We start from the raw sequence: 19,142 nt of genomic DNA on the forward strand, positions 1-19,142 counted from the left end.
AACGTAATGATCTTCCAAAAGACACATAAAATGATGATTTGATTGCACAAATTTGTTCATATTATCAATATGCAGTATCACATGTTCCAAAACATAAGCCACAAATGTTCTATTGTTATTCACAAAACATCCACTTCAACAAAAGTAGGATTATTTTTCATGATTAAGGCACTGCTACTGTGTGGATTCCTCCCTCGGGACATGCTCCCACTCAAATGAAGGGTTTATATGTCCACCAGTAAGAGACCAGCTCCCCTGCTTGTATGTCATGTATGACTGAATCAGTGATCCATTTAAAGGGCCGGAGAACACCTCCCGGGTATTTTCATATTTTGAAGTATCTAAACCTGGCCTTATTTCGCTGTCGCTTGTCACAGCAGGAGGAGGCTGCATGTCAAATCTGGTCTCCGAAAGTGAAAACCAAGGCCTAGGTTTGTGTGTGTCATACGGCTGCACGACACCCTCCACGAATCCCAAATCTGCAAGATTTATTCGGTCTTTCGTGCCAGAACTATCTGCAACATCTGGAGAACCAGGCGCATTTTCTTTTGCATCTGAGCATGTTCCGGTATCAGAGTCAACAAGTGTCCCTTGTTCCTCCATGCTTCTGTAATTAGAGCTGATAATCCGATCCTTGAGAACTTTGAATCGAACCATCACAGATGATTCGATATCCTCTGACTTGTTCAATTCATGGGTCGATGATGCTTCATGAGGAAGCTGGCAACTTCCTATTTCTTCACCATCCAAAGTGGGAGAAATGACACCCGACAAACTTCCTTTGGCCTTCAAAGGTGAATCATTCACCTGAAGATCATGTGCAGAAGGCAGGCTTGATGACATGCCTGACTGAACGGGCTTCACTAAAAATACAAAAATGATAAACATCATTATGAATGGAAAAGAGAGACGGTGGTGGATGATCAGAAAAGTTACAGAAAAGACCAAAAGCTTCGCCAATTTGTGGCTGGTGCTTACAGTTTTCTGATTCAATCTTCATTTGAGTAAGTTGAAGTTCATACTTCAATCTACACGTTGCAACTTCTGCTTCTATCCAGAGATTCTTATACAACAGTGTCCGTGCATCCCCTTCTCTTTCAGAGGGAATTTTTGATAAAGCATTCTCAATAGCCTACACATTTGTGAAATGCAGAAAAATGTAAAAGCTAATGATTAAATATAATCATTAGAAGACTATCTCAAATGCATCTAAATTTTACCTGGGTCATGCCATAGACTTTCCCGAGATTTGCATTGCAGCCCTCAACAAAATTGTCAAACTCACTATTAACATTATTGCACCCAACAGAATGTATCTTTCCCTGCATGTTGCACGTATGATCCATGTTGCTCTGATTTACATCATCAGCATCTAAACATCTATTGCAAGTCCAAGCAGCCTCTATACCCGAACAACGAGGAGTACAACCAACAGAACCCTGCAAAAGACCACCTATCATCAACTTAACAAGTTATTCATCATAAAAGGAAACAAAAACATCTTGGTGCAAAAACAAGGATGCCTATAGCACATGGATGGAATATGTGGTAATATGGACAAAAAAACATGAAATTAGATGCAGGCTAAATGACCAAAAATTACAAAATATCAGAATGTACAGGCAGACTAACAGAAGGATGAAAGAGATATTTAATATAATCTTACTGATTCTTCAATCAATATGGGTCAAGAAATTTTGGATACAAAGCATTCCATCGTGCATATGTACAGAAATTTAACCAAAAATTTAAGTGAACACAATTTTTATAAAAAGTGCTGAGAGATGAAAGATTAATTCATCCACTACTCTGTCTCAAACCTATTGCCCATGTCATTCAACAACTAGCCTACTTCATAAAATTTTCAGTTATAGTGGAAGAAAATCATCAAAGTCTAAGCTGCAACTTAATCATTACTACAATCCAAATGCCTTATAAATACCAACAGAGAATATAATTAGTTGACCTCATCCTGCCTCCTAATCCATAGCCACTACCAACCATCCTTTGTCAGCCGTCACTACGACCAACAATCAAGACCATCACAAACATCCACATGATGACCTGAGCAGAACGACAGAAACTGGAAAGACATTTGAAAGATGAAGTAAAAGGTATGGAACATACTTCAAAACCCAAGATGATCATCCTTGTAAAAAGATACCGAGGTAAGTTACTTGCAGGATATCTTATGCCAGCAAATAGGTCTATTGTTTCTACTGCAATTGAATCCAGGGCAATTATATGCTAACAAATTTCATAATAAAGGCCCCAAGGAATCAGAAAAGAAAATGATTAAATGGAACTAACCTTACAAACAAATAATAAAAGCAAAAAGAAGGTCTTTTTTGGCTCTCATATGCTTTCTCCTACATATGGCCTCTACTTTCAAGTACATTTGCAATTGTTATACTGAAGCTACAAGCTACCTTTAATTCCTTTTACAAATATACAATAAGCACATGATCTCTAAGTGAATAAAATGCATCTCATTTTTGGGACCAATGGAATTTATAGGGTATAGTAAGAAGCCCAATCAAATAGAGATTTTTCTTTCAGCCATCTTTCGAAATCCCTTTGGACAACCTGTTAGATGCTTTAATCTATTTCCATGGCTATTGCTGAATTCTAATACTCCCAGCTAAACAATGAAGAGATTGCATCAGATGCAATTTGCATCTGTTTCTACTAGCTGTACTTAATCGGACTGTGAAAAAGTCAACGTACCTTCTTGTCCTTGAGGACAAGTGCAATATTGTTAATCACAGAGTGAAGAAGCCTGTAGTCGTGTGGTTCCAGTTGATCATCACCCATGAAGTTGGTAGATAATAGTTTTATTGAAGAACTATGTATTGTCTTAACAAGCTCCTTTACATTTTCCAGTGGCGATGAACATGAGCCTGAAGGGAAAAAGAAACGAACGCATAATCCAAATATGCCACAAAAAGCAAAAAAGTTCTCTGGACAAAACTTTTGTTAAAAAATCAAATCAGCAGAACAAGAAACCATCGAATTGAGAAACAAGACCTTTGTTGTGATCATCAATACACGTTTCTGGTGATAATTTATTTACTGCAATACCTTCTGTTCCAACAACTCTTGCAGCACCGACATCTTGTACTTCAGAATCCCTTCTCTCGACTTCACTTGTTTTATTCATTTGTTCTTCAGGGGAATCATCGATCAGAACCCTGGTTCCATTGTCACCTTTTCTATAGTCAGACAACTTTTTGTTTGAATTTTCAGGCTTCTCATGTCTAGTTGATGATAAAACTGATGAGCACTGTGGCTTGTCAGAAATTGAACTTTGTTTCATTTCATTAAAAATCAAACTTCCAACTTGTTCTGCAGAATCTTTCGAGTTTCCAACACCCTCAAAAAGGTGCTTTCGATCTTGACATAGATCATCAAAGTTTTTTGACTCGTCAAGGGCTTTCTGAACAAGCATTTCTTCAACAGTAAATGGTGACTGCCAAAAGGTTGGAGCTCCTTTCCAACATGGCGAGTCAACGGCAAGGTTATGCTGATCAAGTGCTTCTAAAGAATTTTTCATGGATTTATCTGGCTCCACAGAATTGCACATAGATGGAGAAGCATCAGGAGTCACCAAATTTTCTAATCTCAACCCAGGATTCAACACCGCAGGATTAAAAGGACTTTCACTAGCTGTATTACTGCCAGAAGGAAATTCTTTTCCAGAATTCACAGGTGAGACAATACTCTTCATTATGTTGTAATCTTGTCCACTCTTCTCATCACAAGCCGCTTTGCTCCCAAGGTTTTGATCGAGGTTAGGCTCCTTTAGCTTAGAAGGTTTAATTACTGGATCATTGGTCTTATACGGTATTTCATGATGGACCATCGCACATGACGAAGTACAATTGAAGTTTGAACTAGTTCTTAAGTTTGATGGTGCAAATACTTGGCTCGGAGTTGGATATGTTGCAGCTGGGTAGAAAACCAGTGGATTCACAGAACATGAGTCAAGTTGTGCCATATATCTATCATAAGTGGAGTTTGGAACAGAAGTATCATGTAAATCCATCCTAGAGGTCGAGTCTGTTGTCCCAGAGCCGTGAATTTCTTCAAGTAAAGCACTTGGGGTTGAGAATGGAGCACTACAAATGGTATAACAGGATGCCATATCTTGCTCATAGCTCTCTCGGTGCTTATCCTGTAGCCATTCGCAACTTTGAGACCCAAAATGTACTTCTCCAGTCAGTGAATTTCCATGCCAGACACCATAAGAATCATTGTCATAATAGTTATGGCCATCACCTGCAAGATGGCAAAATGTTAATCCAAGAAAATAATACATTAGTGCTATGCGTCATCTTTCAACTTTAAAGAACGTTATGAGATAGACATTATAGAACAAGTAAACATCTTCAAGTACAATATATTTGTTTACATAATAACGTGAATAGTCCAGACTGTCCACTTTGAAGAGAAAGAAACCTTAATGGGTACAAAATCTCAAGCTATGGCACATAAAATGTTACACACACACACACACACACACACATATAAAATAAAAAAGATTAATAGTAATACCATAGTAGGTTTAGAGTTTAAAGATGACAATATCTAAGAGCTACGATACATTTAATAGCTAGAAAGGAAAATTATTATATAAATGTTCTTTAAGTTTTATATTGTTTCTCTTAAGGTTTCAAATTCTGATCTGAGGCCCATACTGGTCCCTCGCTAGACCAGTAAAGGTCTGGTATGTGTGAGAGATATTCAGTAAATATATATAAGTTTTGACTAGGAATGAGTGGATGATAAATGAAAACATACTTTAGATATGAGTTACAAATTGTACATAAAGAAAAAATGTCTAGAAAAATCCTAACAAGATATATTGAGTAAAAATTTAATGTCATATGACAAAATGATCACCTTAAATCCATGAGAGGTGACTCCAGATCCTTGATGTAACTTGATTGCAAATCAAGATTGTAATTCTAAACCACCCATGCATGAAACTGCTACTATAACATCTTTACCAATAAATAATATATTATTGATGGAACAATACGGTAATAGTCATTACCATAGCATCATTAATAGTCTGAGTAGTTGCCACTTAACACAAGAATGGTTACAGCAGGTACGGTATTAAAACATAAATAACTTTTTTTTCCAGAATTTACAATAGTAAAGTGCCAAAAAAAAATAATGATACTTTTTAGACTGCTTAGAAATTATTTACAATTTGGTAAAAGTGTAAGCCTTCAAGTTTACCTAAAAACATAGAATTTTAAAAGCTTAAAACAAAATTTTAACAGTTTAAAGTAATTTTTAATTTTAAATAAGAAAATAGTTTCGTTATTGGTGTACTTGTCTCACTTCCCTTACCCACCTGCCTTTTATTTGAAGGCATGGACCACATGTGGATACACATGGGTATTTGTTGCCTTTGATTACAAAGTAGTAGCTGAAAGGTAAGTCTCAAATAACAACCTTTAAGGCTTCTCTAAAACTGGATTCAAAACAGAAAGTTAAATGTTAAAAGCACCAGTTAAGAAGGCTGAGATGAACCAGCACAATTTTAGATGATCTACATAAATCCAGGATATGCTACCAGATCAACTGCTTGACTCACTTAAAGAAGCCTAAGCCAGTAAAACACTTACGGAATAGAGTTTTTGATTCTGTTCAGCATGACCACAGTACTGTATAGAGAAATCATTCGACCATTAAGTTAATACTAGAATTTTATTACTATATTATATTCCTCTTATCAAACAAAAAAAAATAACTCAGTTTAGAATCTTCAGTTAGTAAGATAGAAGATAGCTACAAAATGTTCTTAAGCGCCTATTATCTAGGAAGCATACTACAGTATCCACTCATTTCATTCATTTTGTTATGGCCACATCCCCAAGTGGTTCAAGTGCCACTTGTCTTTTTTTCACTATGGTTCCATCTTATTTGATCTTTCTCCACTTAAGAACTCTTAACCTAATTTGACTCATAATTTGTCTTCAGTTGGTGCAAGTAATGATACACTTCTACTATGCCTGATTATTTTCAATGATATTTATCATGTTATCAACAACCAGATCTGACCGTAAGTTACCATGACAACAATAATTTTTTTTATTGTTTCCCTTGTAATACTAGTTATCCATCTCAATCGGCACACCTTTGCAACACTAGCCTTTCATGCAACCAACATTCTAATCTGTAAAGCATGCCAGGTCTTCCAATCACCAAATATAGTGACTTCCAGGGTAAAAAATTGATTTCTTCCATTTTTTATTGATTTTCTTTTTCTTCCCCCTTGGGCAATGTATGAATTTAAAGTAAAAAATATAGATGTTGTAGTACAGAAACTTATGATTCTTAGAAATTGATTAAGACGGTCCAGCATCACCCTACTTCCTATAACTTCTTAGTTCGCGACAGCATCGAAGTTTACAACTTTAACCAAGATCAGAATACAAATCAACTTCATCAAGAAAAAGGTACTAACTTAAGAACACAATTAAATCACCCAAACGCACAATTAAATAGCTCTAAATGATCCAAGTCGAATAATGGCAAATTCCAATAAAAAAAAACACTAAATCACACTCTATAGAAAATAAATTAAAGAAAGATCCGTATTCATGGGAGAGAAAGAAAGAAATTACCTTCCTGGAAAGGTGGCATCTTGTACGCATCGGAATCCATTCCAAGCCCTACCTCCTCATCCGACGGCCTGTTCCACGGGCCAGCCCCATCTCTCGAGTAGGCCGAAGAATGCCTGAATGAATCATCAAACGCCAGCAGCTGCGAGTTAGAATAATAGTGGGAGTAGTAGGAATCACCGACGGAGCTCGGCTGGGAACGGATAGAGCCAGCGGCCGGGGAGGCGACGGTGCGGGAGGGCAATCGGGAGGCAGATGGCCGATCGGCAGCTGGAAAAGGTTGGGGCGGGAGAGGATGGTGGTGGGAGGACGACGGTGGGGAGGGAAACACGTGGTCAAGAGAGAAAGGGGGAGCCAGCGGCGAGAGGGTGGACAACGACGAGGGATTCGGCGGTAGAGGCGGAGGACGAGACGGAGGGGAAGGAGGCGGCGGCGGCGGTCGGTGGTTGCGGTAAGAGGCACCGCCGGCGCGTATCATCGCGGGTAGAGAGAGAGAGAGAGGAGGCCGAACCGACGGCTCAGGCAGGCAACGCAAGTGCAAGAAGAAGAAATAGGAATATATATATATATATATATATATATATATATATATATATATATATATATATATATATATATATATATATGAGTGTGTTATCCTCAATTTTAAAATATATTATTTAAAATTTTTTGTTTATCTTTTTATTAGTTTTAAATTATTATAATATTTTTATTCGATTCATTTATAATATTTTCAATAGTGTTTAGTATTAAAACCACAGTAAATATTATTATAAAATTAAATATTATTAGTGACATCATATTAAATTTTTATTTATCATTATTAATATATCATTACATGTTATATTTTTAGATTTGTAGTTGATTGAAGTTAGTAGTCAATTTATATTATTTATAGTGTTTTTAGTAGATTCTACAATGTTTTTATTATAGTAGTCAAAATATTATAAGAAATTAATTTTTACTTAGATAATTATTATTAAATTATTATAGATATTTATTATTTTTTAATATAGTATATCATTTTAGTATTTTTTTGATTTCATCATGTTCTCAAATAGGCTTTACATTGTTATGATAGTCAAAACACTATAATAAGTGAAAAAGAACACTATCAAATAATAGAGGAAAATTTTTCTAAAGAGCAAGTTGGTTATTTTTCTTTGAGAAAAATCAAAATTAGTGGTGCCAATTGAGAAATACTCAAAATATAAGTATTTTATAAAAAAAATAGTATATGTATAATTACTTAAAAATATTCTATTATTCAGGTTTTACCATAAAGTATCTTTTTTTAAAACCACAAAACCCACTTTTTTATTTTTCATAAAAAAGTTTATTTTTTCCATCACTTTCCCCTCTTTAATTTTTTTATGGCTCAATTCAATAGACTTAAAAGTGGCATGAAACTAAAAATATAATCAACACAAAACATTAAAAAAAAAGAAAATGCAAGCAATAATTAAAAAAATTAATAATATAATTAAAATGCATGAAAAATATAAAACCCAATTACATGTTGTTACACCCCACGTTTATTTGTAGTTCCCCATATATTAGTTTCACATCAAAATAGATAGACTTGAGTTAATTTATAGGTGATTTGATGAGTCAATTTAAGTGGGAAGAAAACATTATAATACCTCCATGTGAAGTAAGAAAAATGACCCTTTGTGCATGCACCCATAGGCTAAAAGGTGAATGATTCACTGATTTGTCTTTCTAATTGCAATAGGTAAATCTAAATAATTAGTTTTATAATTATTAGTTAAAAGAATAATCAAGTAGTAAATATAAATCAAATATACAACCTATCCCTCACAGAGAACGTTACTCAAAAATAGATGAACATAGGGGCCCTTTTTATGAATTTAACCTTACATATTTATAAATTATATTTTATCCCTCCAAATTTTCTATTTACATTACACGTATTTTCTGAAATTTTAGGTGTGCATCGCATGGGTATATACTCAAATATATATATTTTAGAGGACTGAAATCGAAAATAGAACTTAGTGTGTACTTTTACATGGAGGCCCGTAATTAATTGCAACTGTAATTAATTGGCCCGTCGTCCTTTTATCCATCACACGTGCTTCGCCGTCAGTTCTCTTCCTTTGGAGTTCGTACATGAGCCAAAGCGGGTCCCACTGCATCAGCTCTACCGCCTGCTTCTCTTCCTGCGCTCACTCTCTCTCCGCCTTCCGCGGCCCCTCCGAAGCTGATGGGATTCTAGGGCTCGGACCGTCGCCGTTGGAGATGGGCTGCTTCCACTCCAAGACCACCAACGTCCAGTCCCCCGACGACGAGTCCCTCGTCGCCGTCAAGACAGATCCACGTACGTTTCACCCCTTCGACTTTTATCTTGATCTTCTGCTGCGTGTGTATATAGTTTGGTGATTTTGCTTTGTGGTGGATCTTGGTAGTCAATGGGGACACGAGGGAGCAGGACCAGGTGCCGGTGTTCAAGGAGTACGGGCTTGCTGAGCTGAGGGCGGCCACCAAAGGGTTCAGCCCCGAGACGATCGTTTCCGAGAGCGGCGAGAAGGCGCCGAACGTGGTGTACCGGGGGAAGCTCGAGGGGGGCCGGCTGGTGGCCGTGAAGAGGTTCTCGAAGCAGTCGTGGGCCGACGCCCAGCAGTTTGTGGTTGGATCTCTGCTCTTGTCCTTCAGATTCGATGCTTGGTGCTTGATCCGTTCGGGAGAGGTTTGGTTGTTAATGGGTTTAATGCTTGATGCTACTGGTGTAGGCGGAGGCGGCAGGCGTGGGGAAGTTGCGGCATAAAAGATTGGTGAACTTGATCGGATGCTGTGCAGTGGGTGATGAGAGGCTTCTAGTGTCGGAGTTCATGCCTAATGATACATTGTCCAAGCATCTCTTCCACTGTAAGATACTACTGGACTATAAAATTTTCAGTTGATTTGGTTTTTCTTTCTTTACATCACTTGATGTTGTTGAAATGCCTTTATAAGTAAAGCTGTTTTTTCTCCTTGCCTTATCGGTTATTTTTGTTAAATATGGATTATGTCAACTTAGATCCTCATAATCAAGGAGATATTGGTGTGTTGACTTGGCTTGTTCTATTTCAAGGATTTTTTTATTGGAATAGAAGTATTAGATGCATTATGCAGGATGTGTTAATTATGGCTGTCCAATTTTGGAAGGACAATATAATAGAGACATGGAAGCTTTTAAAAGGAGATGAACAAGTGGAACGCCTGACACACCATACTGGAGGGAAATCCTCCTCTGTCGGCATGTACACCATAGAGAACACGACAGTCCTATGTAATTAGTATAATGAATGACATTCGGTGGGAGCTGTAACATATCTATGCTTAACATACACAATCTGGAGGATTTTGGTGGAAGGCACAAGAAGTTTCATCTCTTGACACTTTTACAAAGTGCACAGTGACTTTGATGGGTCAAACTGGATCACGTAGAGTGAGAGACCAAATTGGGTTGATAGGAAGTTCATTGAAAGGGTCTTCAAACAGTTATGGGTTATGATGACTTGTATAGGGTGCACTACTGATTCCTGATGAAAGCTAGTTGAAAGTAGAACCAACAATGAAACAATCCAGTTAACTGGGCATATAACTGTCCTATGTCCATACTATCTGCTTTATGTGGACAAAATTTTTTGCCCAGATTACGGACATATCACAATAGAAATTTCTGTAACAAGAAGCTCTGTCCGTCCAACACTTAAATTGGTCTTTCAAACACCTTTTAACCCCTTGATTTCAATTTTTCTATTTTTGCCAAAAAGGTTACTTATGGCTGCCTCCATGATCATATATACCTTTTATTTTTTCTTATAACTTCAGTTTCATCCTTGTCTCTGCTCTTAATCTTTCGTAGACCGTAATTTTTCAACAGAATTCGCCATCTTCTCTTGCCTTGTTCTTTGGGTTCACTCAACTTATAATCACTTTCTCCTGTTCCACTATGTTTTAGATGGCCAAGGAGTCCACGAGATTGGAATTTATGTTGGCAGTAATTTTCATTGGTTGCTATCATGCAGTGGTTTTCTGAAAGGCTTTAGCAGAGTATTACAAACCTTTATCTCTTATGTAGTCTTTGACTTATGTTGATGCAAGCATTACTTTCTTAAACACCCTAAGAATGATTCAATGCCTTTTTGGTAGATCTGATGATCTGAGAAGTACTAGATTTGCTTGCCATATCTATCTTGGCCTCAGATTCATGATTAAGCTAAGGTTGTTTATTATTGACCAACCCCAACCAAGCTTTTGAGCCAATATTATGATTTTGATGAGCTTGCTTTTCAATCTGAACTCACTCGTAACCTTGGCCTTCTTTTGAGGTTCGAGCTCAGTCCATTAAGCTCATGAATGGCTTGATTTATTTGTGGCATGAGATATATCCTCATCGTTCTATTTGTTAAGCATGACAAGATGGTGCATGTTTCCCAGTTTGAAATAAATTTATGTCTCATGTGTTCAGTGTTTCTTATCACTTCATTTGTGCTTCCAAACTAGTGAATGCTTGTAAGGGCATTACAGATGCAGTGTCCTTTTAACAACATATTGTGTATAACATGATTCATGTAGTCTGGAGTGATGAACAATAATGTGGAATGTGCTCCCTGATTAATTATCATCATTTCTGCTGTTGATCTTCTTCTGTTTTCGCCCAAGTTTGTTTTTCTTGTTGTACTTGAAGGCTGGTCAAGTGCATGAGTTTGTTTCCTTGTTGATCTCTGTGATAAGAATCTTAGTCAATTTAATGGATTACCTTGTTGAGTTCTTCAATGGATAAAGATAGATAAAGTGTAGAGACAAGGTGCATTGCATGAGAAAGACGAGAAGCTAGTTAAATCTTGTTAATCTTTTTAATCATCTATTGCACAGTCATATTCTTGTGCTTAATTTCTCATCGACAAATAATGAGAATTATGTGTTTTTTGTCGTAGTTCAAGATGTCCTTTATTTTTCAATGTAGTTGGGAGCCTTGGTTGTGAATACATGTACCCATCCAACTTGCATATTCAGGTCTTTTCCCCCTCATATAGTGGTAGATCACTGAATAAGTGGACTAATAAGTAATAACCAATGGGGATGTAGCGTACATAACAACTTATGAATCAAACAGTCAAGGAACATGATTCACTTTTCCAGAGAATGAATGTTACTTTGAACTGTAATCCAGATACGATAGTTTTATATCTTGTTTTAAAATTGAACCTTGAAGTTCCATAAAAATGTGTTAATTTTTCAACACCTTCCAAGTTTCTTTGTGCTTATTGGGCTGTGATACAATCTTTTGCTTCTTTTGGTGCACAATCAAGGCATAGAATCTTCTAACTTTCTGGTTTACTTTCACCGTTGTGCTCGATGACCTTCTTGAGTTTCCTATATAGATCTAAAATAACTTTTTTTATGTATTATTGAATTTCCACATTCAATCTAAACCCTGAGTAGCTTGTTACATATCCAAATTACAAATATTTATTTTGATGTCTTTGCCATCCTTGCATTAGCTACTTCTTACACTGCTTGTAATTAAGTCTTGCTAATTTACATATAATGACTAGTATATATTTTATCAGTTTCATTCAGATGCTAAGTTGATTTGCTAAGTCTATGAATCTAAGAGGGTATACAATGCTGGCAGGGGATAAGCACCCATTACCATGGCAGATGAGAGTGAGGGTGGCATACTACATTGCCCAAGCACTTGACCATTGTAATACTGAGAATCGGAGAATATATCATGACCTAAATGCTTATAGAGTTCTATTTGATGAGGTATACAAAATTTGAAGTTGTTTGAAATTGATGCTTTAATTTTCATGCATTTCATAATTACCGGTTGAAGTAGAGGATTATATTTACTTTTATTAACCATCATCTTTTTATATTTGTAATATTTCTAATAAATTTTTAATATGTTGGTTCTTTCTTTTTAGGTCTAATGGTTGTTCCTCATTTGTTGCAACTGCTAGAACAAATGTGCCTATAATTGCTTTAAGTCAATGTCCACTTAAATATGTGTGTACATAGTACATACTACATAGAAGTGGTAGGCTATTAATGTAGCATTTTTAAGATTTTTAATCTGCCTTCAATTATATAATCATGGATCCACCTCAGGCAGCTTGGCTTACGTCTCTTTTGGGCGATTTGCACAGATTTAATTTTTTTGTTAATCATAGTAACTGATCCTATTCTCTAAGGCTAACTTCATCTAGCTTTGCACCCAGGCATGCATGATTTATGGGTTTTATAGGCGTCGTGGCTTGGAAAGTTTGTCCACTTTTACAATGAGGAGAGTAAATAGAATAATAATCCCATAATATGAATGAGATATTGAAGCAGAAGATATATTCAAGCATGGTTCATACAGTTTGGTTTAGGTTTGGCTTGGTCTTTGGAATTAGTGTCATCATTGGTATTGGACTTATCTGGATCAGGATTGGATAATCTTGTTAACCATGATTCTGAAGAGAATATGTATCACGCTTCATGAAAGCCAAAGTAGCATTCAAGTGCACCTATAAGCTGTTGGAGAGAGATCAAGATTAAACGATGTTTGGTAGAAATTGGTAACATAATAGTCCTAGGTTTTGTAATTGCCCTTAATGTGATCAAGCAACCAGTGAAAATGTATCTCCTGGCTGACCTTGAATAATTTTGGGCGTAAAGGTTTGTTGTCATTGCTGCTATAGGTACTGTTCACATCTTGTACTCCAAATTCCTTCATTTGACATTCAAATGTCAGAGTCGGTTTTCAGTAACTGATAGAACTTATTTTGCTTAGGATCGCATGGATTCATGGTTAAAACAATTGCACCATTTTATATTATTTTCTGTCAATGCTTTAGAAGAAATGTTTTTTTAGGTTTGTATTTAACCTGTTTCCTGCTTAGTTTTCATTAATTGTTAACTTGTTAATCTTTATTTTGAGTCAGGATGGGGATCCTCGCTTGTCTAGCTTCGGTCTAATTAAAAACAGCCGAGATGGAAAAAGTTACAGCACTAATCTTGCTTACACTCCACCAGAGTTCATGCGCACTGGTAGATTGATTTATTCAGATTACCATTTTTCGTGGTTGATTGTGGCTTGCACAGAAATTACCACGAGTTCTGGATTCAAACTATCTAGTATTAACCCATATATTGCAGGATCCTGTTTATTTAATTCACTTCTAAGGTTAATGCAAGCAAGCCTATATCTTTTGGTACATATGATGCATGATTTAGCTGTTGTGTAGTTTCTTATATAGGGCTTCTAAGTCAGACTTATTTTTGAAAGTAAAGTTTATGAGCTCAGAAAATTTGACCATGAGTTGTGACATTAGCATATGACAGATAAGCTTTTCTCAATTGTTTTGTCTTGTTTAACTGTTAATATAGTATCTGCCATTAAATAGTGAAATTTTAAAAGTGTGTTGAAGTTCTTGTGTACAACCATTTTGTGTTTACCAAATCTGCATTTTTTTTGTCGTAACAGAATTATTATTCCTGATCTCTGCTTTACAAAATGTTTATTGGGTGTTGCCTTTGCAAGGATTGCAATATCATGTGGGTGTGCCATTATATATCTAACACCTCGCTTTCTGGCTGGCACAAGCAACTACTAATCCTAGCCATATGTTAGCACCTCCAACATGGGTTGAATTTATGTGGGCTAATAATTACATGGCACATTTGCTGGTGCTGATGTGCATGGCAATCCATGGGCCATGGTTTATCTTATCACAAGATTTATCTTCTGCTGTTTCTGTAGGATAACTCCAGCCAGCCAACTTTACGACTGGTCTTTTTTAGCGGAAATTTACAAAGTGAAAAATATCTGTAGGTTGCAAAGATACTCCAAAGTAACAAGCAAAGTGGTTGGTAAATAAAACCCGTTCAAGGGATCAAGATGCTATACATCCTGCCACAAGTTTTTTAAAAACAGAAACCCACAAGAAATTAGGGCATTGAAGAAACATAAAATTAGTACAAGAAATATGAGCTTTTCCAACTCAATCCACAACACTCTTACTAATATCAAATCAACCAATGGCAGACACTCTTCACATTAAATTTGACAGAAGCCTTGATATGCAAGGACTGGGTTAAACTAGCTTTTCTTAAATAAAACTTATTTTTGATGATTTTTTTACATGATTAGAGCCCTAAATTATTAGATATAGGTGAGTTTTGTCAATAAAACAAAGAATAATGAGTAAAAACATGTTTTAGATATGAATTGCACACAGTTTTTTAAGAAGACAGGTAGATACAAGTTCTAAACATGATATATTTGATCCAAAATTTGATGTCATATCTGAAATTATGGCTACTACCACCAAAATGGTTATCTTGAGTCCAGAGAGGTGGTTCAGTGTCCCTGATGTGACTCTATTGTGAATTATAGTGCGTCTGAAGGACTGGTAAGGATCAGGCTGTATCTACCAGTCGGCCCAGTATTTCCATCCTTGCTCTGGACATTGATAACATGTCCATTGAATTGGCCTCTTTGTTGGATTTATTTTGGTATGTTTGTATCTGATACGAAAATTTTAGTATATAATACTTTGGCTTAGTATGTCACAATAGTTTATCATTTTGCGAAGTCAAATATTTGGTTTTTGATCATTTTTTAATACTTTAATGATTTAATCTTCTTGATATTAGTTTGTGGTTATGCTAACTTCATCAGCTTTTTATAGGACTTTATGTGGATTTATGTATATGTGCAGGCAGGGTAATTCCAGAAAGTGTAACCTATAGTTATGGAACAGTTCTCTTGGATCTTTTGAGTGGGAAGCATATTCCTCCTAGTCATGTAAGTTTCAAGTTACCAGAGTTTGGTAGTTCTCATGTTCTTAGAAAAATTTTAATACATAGTTTCATGATAATATTGTTATTCTTTCATTATTTATTGTTACAAAGAGTGTAGACAAATGGGCACACTGAGCAACTTCATTCTCTATCTAGGTCCTGGAAAATATGCGTGAAAACTTCTGGTGCACCTGATACATGTTGAGATTGGCCTTGCTTTTCTTTAGTTTAGTGCCAAGTTTTAATGTTTTTGTGAAGTCCGAAATTAATCTTAGAATCATCCCTGAAATCTTTATCTTGACGAATTAAAATTAGCTTATATTGTCCTTAATATTTACTGGTTCACAGCATGACAATCGTTTGCTTCTCTCGCTTCATGTTGTCATGATCAGGAACTAAAATTCTTTAAATATTGGTGCATTTTCAGTTTTGGTTCAGTGGTAATGAATTCTTATTAGATTGTTTTGGTAATGAACATTTATTCTGTTGGCACCTTTTGTTTGGTGTTCACATTCCGAAAGAAATCTATGTGCCACTGTAATCTTGTAATGATTATAAACATTTCATGTGAAGTTGCCTTGGTTGATCCCCTAATTTGAAATCAAGAAATGTTCAATTACATCTAACTTTTATAGGAAAAATGAGTAATTTGGTAACACTTGTTTTCTGATGGCACTTGCTAGGCTCTAGATCTTATTAGAGGAAAAAACATGTTACTTATAATGGATTCATCCTTGGAGGGGCAATATGCTAATGAAGATGCTACCAAGCTTGTTGAATTAGCCTCAACATGTCTACAGTTTGAGGCTAGAGATCGGCCCAATTCTAAGTCTCTTCTCTCTGCCTTGGAACCTCTGCAAAATCAGAAAGAGGTAAACTTTGAATGATTTTCTTGCATGCCCACTTTTTCCTTCATAGCTTTATGATTTGTGTAGATTCCAACTTTGTGATGATATAGGTGCCATCGCACGTATTAATGGGCATAACAAAAGCAACACAAGTACTACCAACAATGCTTGCTCCACTTGGAAAGGCTTGTGTAAATATGGACCTAACTGCTGTGCATGATATATTGCTCAAGACAGGTTACAAGGATGAAGAAGGTGCAGAAAATGAGGTAAGTGCTGCTGCTTTTTGTTCCTTTATTTTTGTTATGCATATCACTAACTGATGCATATATGTATACATTTGTGTATATATGAGCATGCTGTAGATATGCATACTTTACCAATATCCAGTCCTGCACCTCGATTCAGATGTTTTGATACTTGGCACTAATATATGAATTGGTGATATTAATTGGCTACTAACATATTTGTCATTATATTTTAAGGTGCTCTTATTGACCTCTTATTTGATATGTATATAAATTTTCTTGTACATGAAAAACGAAATTTAATATAGTAAAAGTCCACATCATTCATATTTGTGCTTTCCCATTTTCCATTACGATCTTTTCTGCCTGATGCCTATAAGACACTCTTTTATGTTCAAAAGTTGCGGGGCTTCAATTCAATAATTTTCTTGCAGTTACCTTATAGATTTCTTTTCAAAAATGGTATTTATTAGGTCGTGGTAATCTTACAGTGTATATGTTTTTGCCTTTCATTGTCAATAAAGCTTTCTTTTCAAGAATGGACTCAACGAGTGCAAGAGATGTTGAATACAAAGAAGTTTGGAGACATTGCATTTAGAGATAAAGATTTCAAAAGTGCTATTGAGTATTATTCTCAGGTTAGATTCTTCATCTGTGATGTTTTGCTCTTTAGGAACTATTTCATGAAATAGTTTAGTCTTCAATTTTGTGAAAGGTAGATTGTTTTATTTTTAAACCTGAATGAAAAATTCTGTTAATTGTCTGTGGTTATTTTTCTTATGTATTTGTTTATCCTTGTTGTTCTTTGCATGCACTTGGTTGGCCTCCATGCTGTTTGGTGTTGTATCCAATATAAATGTGAAGGCATTTGACACAAACAACTTTCATTGTCAGCCAATCTCAGATGTATTAATAACTGTTGAGACTTTCTTTCCCATAACCTCTATATTGTTTGATAAGTTTGATATGCAAAAATTAAATGAAAAGCAATAGGTTTCATCATCCAAAAATCTTCCATCGAAATGGGGGTTAACCATGTAGCACAAACTCAGAATAGAGAGTTCTTGAAATGATGTGATTAGATTTCGCAAATCACTGTCGATCCAGAATCAACTGTACGAAGTTGTTGCTGGATTCATAATCAAGTAGTCCATGCAACCAAGGAGATGACCTCTAAAGTAATGTTAGACCCAAAAAAAATCTGTAAGAAAGATGACAATCTAATATAACTCCGATCCTGCTTATGATGAGATTATTTAGCTTTTTGTCCTTCCATTGTTTGCCAAATAATCAATAATCATATTATATATTTTAATTCAGTTTTTACCTTGCTTTCAAGGTTATTATTTCCCGCCTATATTAATTCGAGAAATATTAAATGTTGAACCTTTGGATAGATACGTGTTCTCAATCATTGTAATTTCTGACATAGCTAGAAAACCATAGTCTGAATATTAGAACCATTTTCAGGATTGACTAGGAATGACAATTGGGATTAACATGACCAGGCGCTCAAGCAAGACGAAGTGAAACCGAAGCGCCAATGAGCCCTCGGTGAGGTGCCTTCGACTGGATGTTGCCTAAGTGAATAATATAATTTTGTGATTGAAGGCTCAACGGTATCTTCTATCTATTAAGGAAACTGAAAATTTGATAAGAGTCGAGCAACATATGTATGATGAGTTTCAGGAATTCTCCTAATTCAACACTTTTATGATATAGTCCATATGTAGTTCATAGGTGAGTTTGTTATCATTTTGCTATCATGTTATGCCTGTCACGATCTATATATTATTCATTTGATTACTGTTTGATGACTTCTTTGATTATATGGATTAAGAGTTGCTTTTTGTCTGCCACAAAACCAGTTGGTGGCAATGATGTCAGTTCCATCAGCCACGGTTTTTGCTAGGCGGGGCCTGTCGTACTTGATGAATGGCCAACCAGAGCTTGCACTGAGAGACGCCATGCAAGCGCAGGTGTGTATGCCCGAATGGCCAGTAGCCTTCTACTTGCAAGCTCTATCCCTATCGAAACTTGGAATGGAAACCGATGCCCAGGACATGCTCAATGACGGGGTCGCCTTGGAACTCAAGAGGCAGAGCAGCTGGCGAGGCTAGATGACATGGATTCAACCCTCGTGGGTCTCCTTGCAGTTCTACATGTTTATCTTCAGTAGTCAAGAGAAGGAGAGTAGTAACTTGATAGAGGCTATTGGTGAGAAAGTGGAGATGCGGCCTCCCAACAGTGGATGTGGATGTCGATGCTGAGAAGGGAACCAGCCGATTTATTGTACAGGATCTCGAGGGAAAGAATGATATAGTTATAGTGAAGTTCCATAAACAATGCATTAGAATCTTCATTTATGGTCGTATTGATGTTCTGCTTGTAATCATAACAAAGGTGGGATATGTAGCATGGATATGAGAATCTATGAATCTCCACTGGGACAAGTACAAAAATTAACTGAACTTAATATTTGGACCATGGTGGTCAGATATTGCATTTTTGAAGGGCAGTAAAAAATGTAATCTGCACTGTATGGATATATGAGAAAATATTTTATTTCCAATTTGAGGTGTACAACCAAAAAAAACCTGCAG

At 36.1% G+C, this 19,142-nt stretch overlaps 2 protein-coding genes across 3 annotated transcripts; one reads left to right on the forward strand and one right to left on the reverse strand.

Moving 5' to 3' along the window:
• Positions 1-12: 12 nt before the first annotated feature.
• LOC103980696 (uncharacterized) lies at positions 13-7,174 on the reverse strand. Of its 2 annotated transcripts, none has more exons than XM_009397162.3 (6): positions 6,642-7,174; positions 3,082-4,278; positions 2,728-2,900; positions 1,221-1,439; positions 979-1,132; positions 13-863 (listed from the first exon to the last, which is right to left on the reverse strand). In XM_009397162.3, the coding sequence occupies exons 1-6, from the start codon at positions 7,114-7,116 to the stop codon at positions 175-177; spliced, it is 2,907 nt and encodes a 968-aa protein (XP_009395437.2). In that variant the 5' UTR covers positions 7,117-7,174; the 3' UTR covers positions 13-174. The 2 variants fall into 2 exon arrangements, with proteins under 2 accessions (XP_009395437.2, XP_009395436.2); XM_009397161.3 differs by having other exon boundaries at positions 3,028-4,278.
• A 1,579-nt stretch (positions 7,175-8,753) lies between these two features.
• LOC135582054 (serine/threonine-protein kinase BSK2-like) lies at positions 8,754-19,044 on the forward strand. The gene is made up of 10 exons (XM_009397163.3): positions 8,754-8,979; positions 9,068-9,288; positions 9,392-9,527; positions 12,286-12,419; positions 13,583-13,688; positions 15,362-15,447; positions 16,127-16,315; positions 16,402-16,560; positions 17,064-17,177; positions 18,408-19,044. Exons 1-10 carry the CDS (start codon positions 8,772-8,774, stop codon positions 18,657-18,659), a joined length of 1,605 nt encoding a protein of 534 aa, XP_009395438.3. The 5' UTR covers positions 8,754-8,771; the 3' UTR covers positions 18,660-19,044.
• Positions 19,045-19,142: the final 98 nt, after the last annotated feature.

This window comes from Musa acuminata, chromosome BXJ2-4, assembly GCF_036884655.1.
Source record: "Musa acuminata AAA Group cultivar baxijiao chromosome BXJ2-4, Cavendish_Baxijiao_AAA, whole genome shotgun sequence".
Lineage (NCBI taxonomy): Eukaryota > Viridiplantae > Streptophyta > Magnoliopsida > Zingiberales > Musaceae > Musa > Musa acuminata.

Coding starts and splice junctions, on each gene's coding strand:
- LOC135582054 (XM_009397163.3), top strand. CDS start 8,772: ATGAGCCAAAGCGGGTCCCACTGCATCAGCTCTACCGCCTGCTTCTCT. Junction 9,528..12,285: donor GTCCAAGCATCTCTTCCACT/GTAAGATACTAC, acceptor CAATGCTGGCAG/GGGATAAGCACCCATTACCA. Junction 16,561..17,063: donor AAGAAGGTGCAGAAAATGAG/GTAAGTGCTGCT, acceptor TTGTCAATAAAG/CTTTCTTTTCAAGAATGGAC.
- LOC103980696 (XM_009397161.3), bottom strand. CDS start 7,116: ATGATACGCGCCGGCGGTGCCTCTTACCGCAACCACCGACCGCCGCCG. Junction 2,901..3,027: donor TATTGATGATCACAACAAAG/GTCTTGTTTCTC, acceptor TTTTCCCTTCAG/GCTCATGTTCATCGCCACTG. Junction 864..978: donor GAAGATTGAATCAGAAAACT/GTAAGCACCAGC, acceptor TTGTATTTTTAG/TGAAGCCCGTTCAGTCAGGC.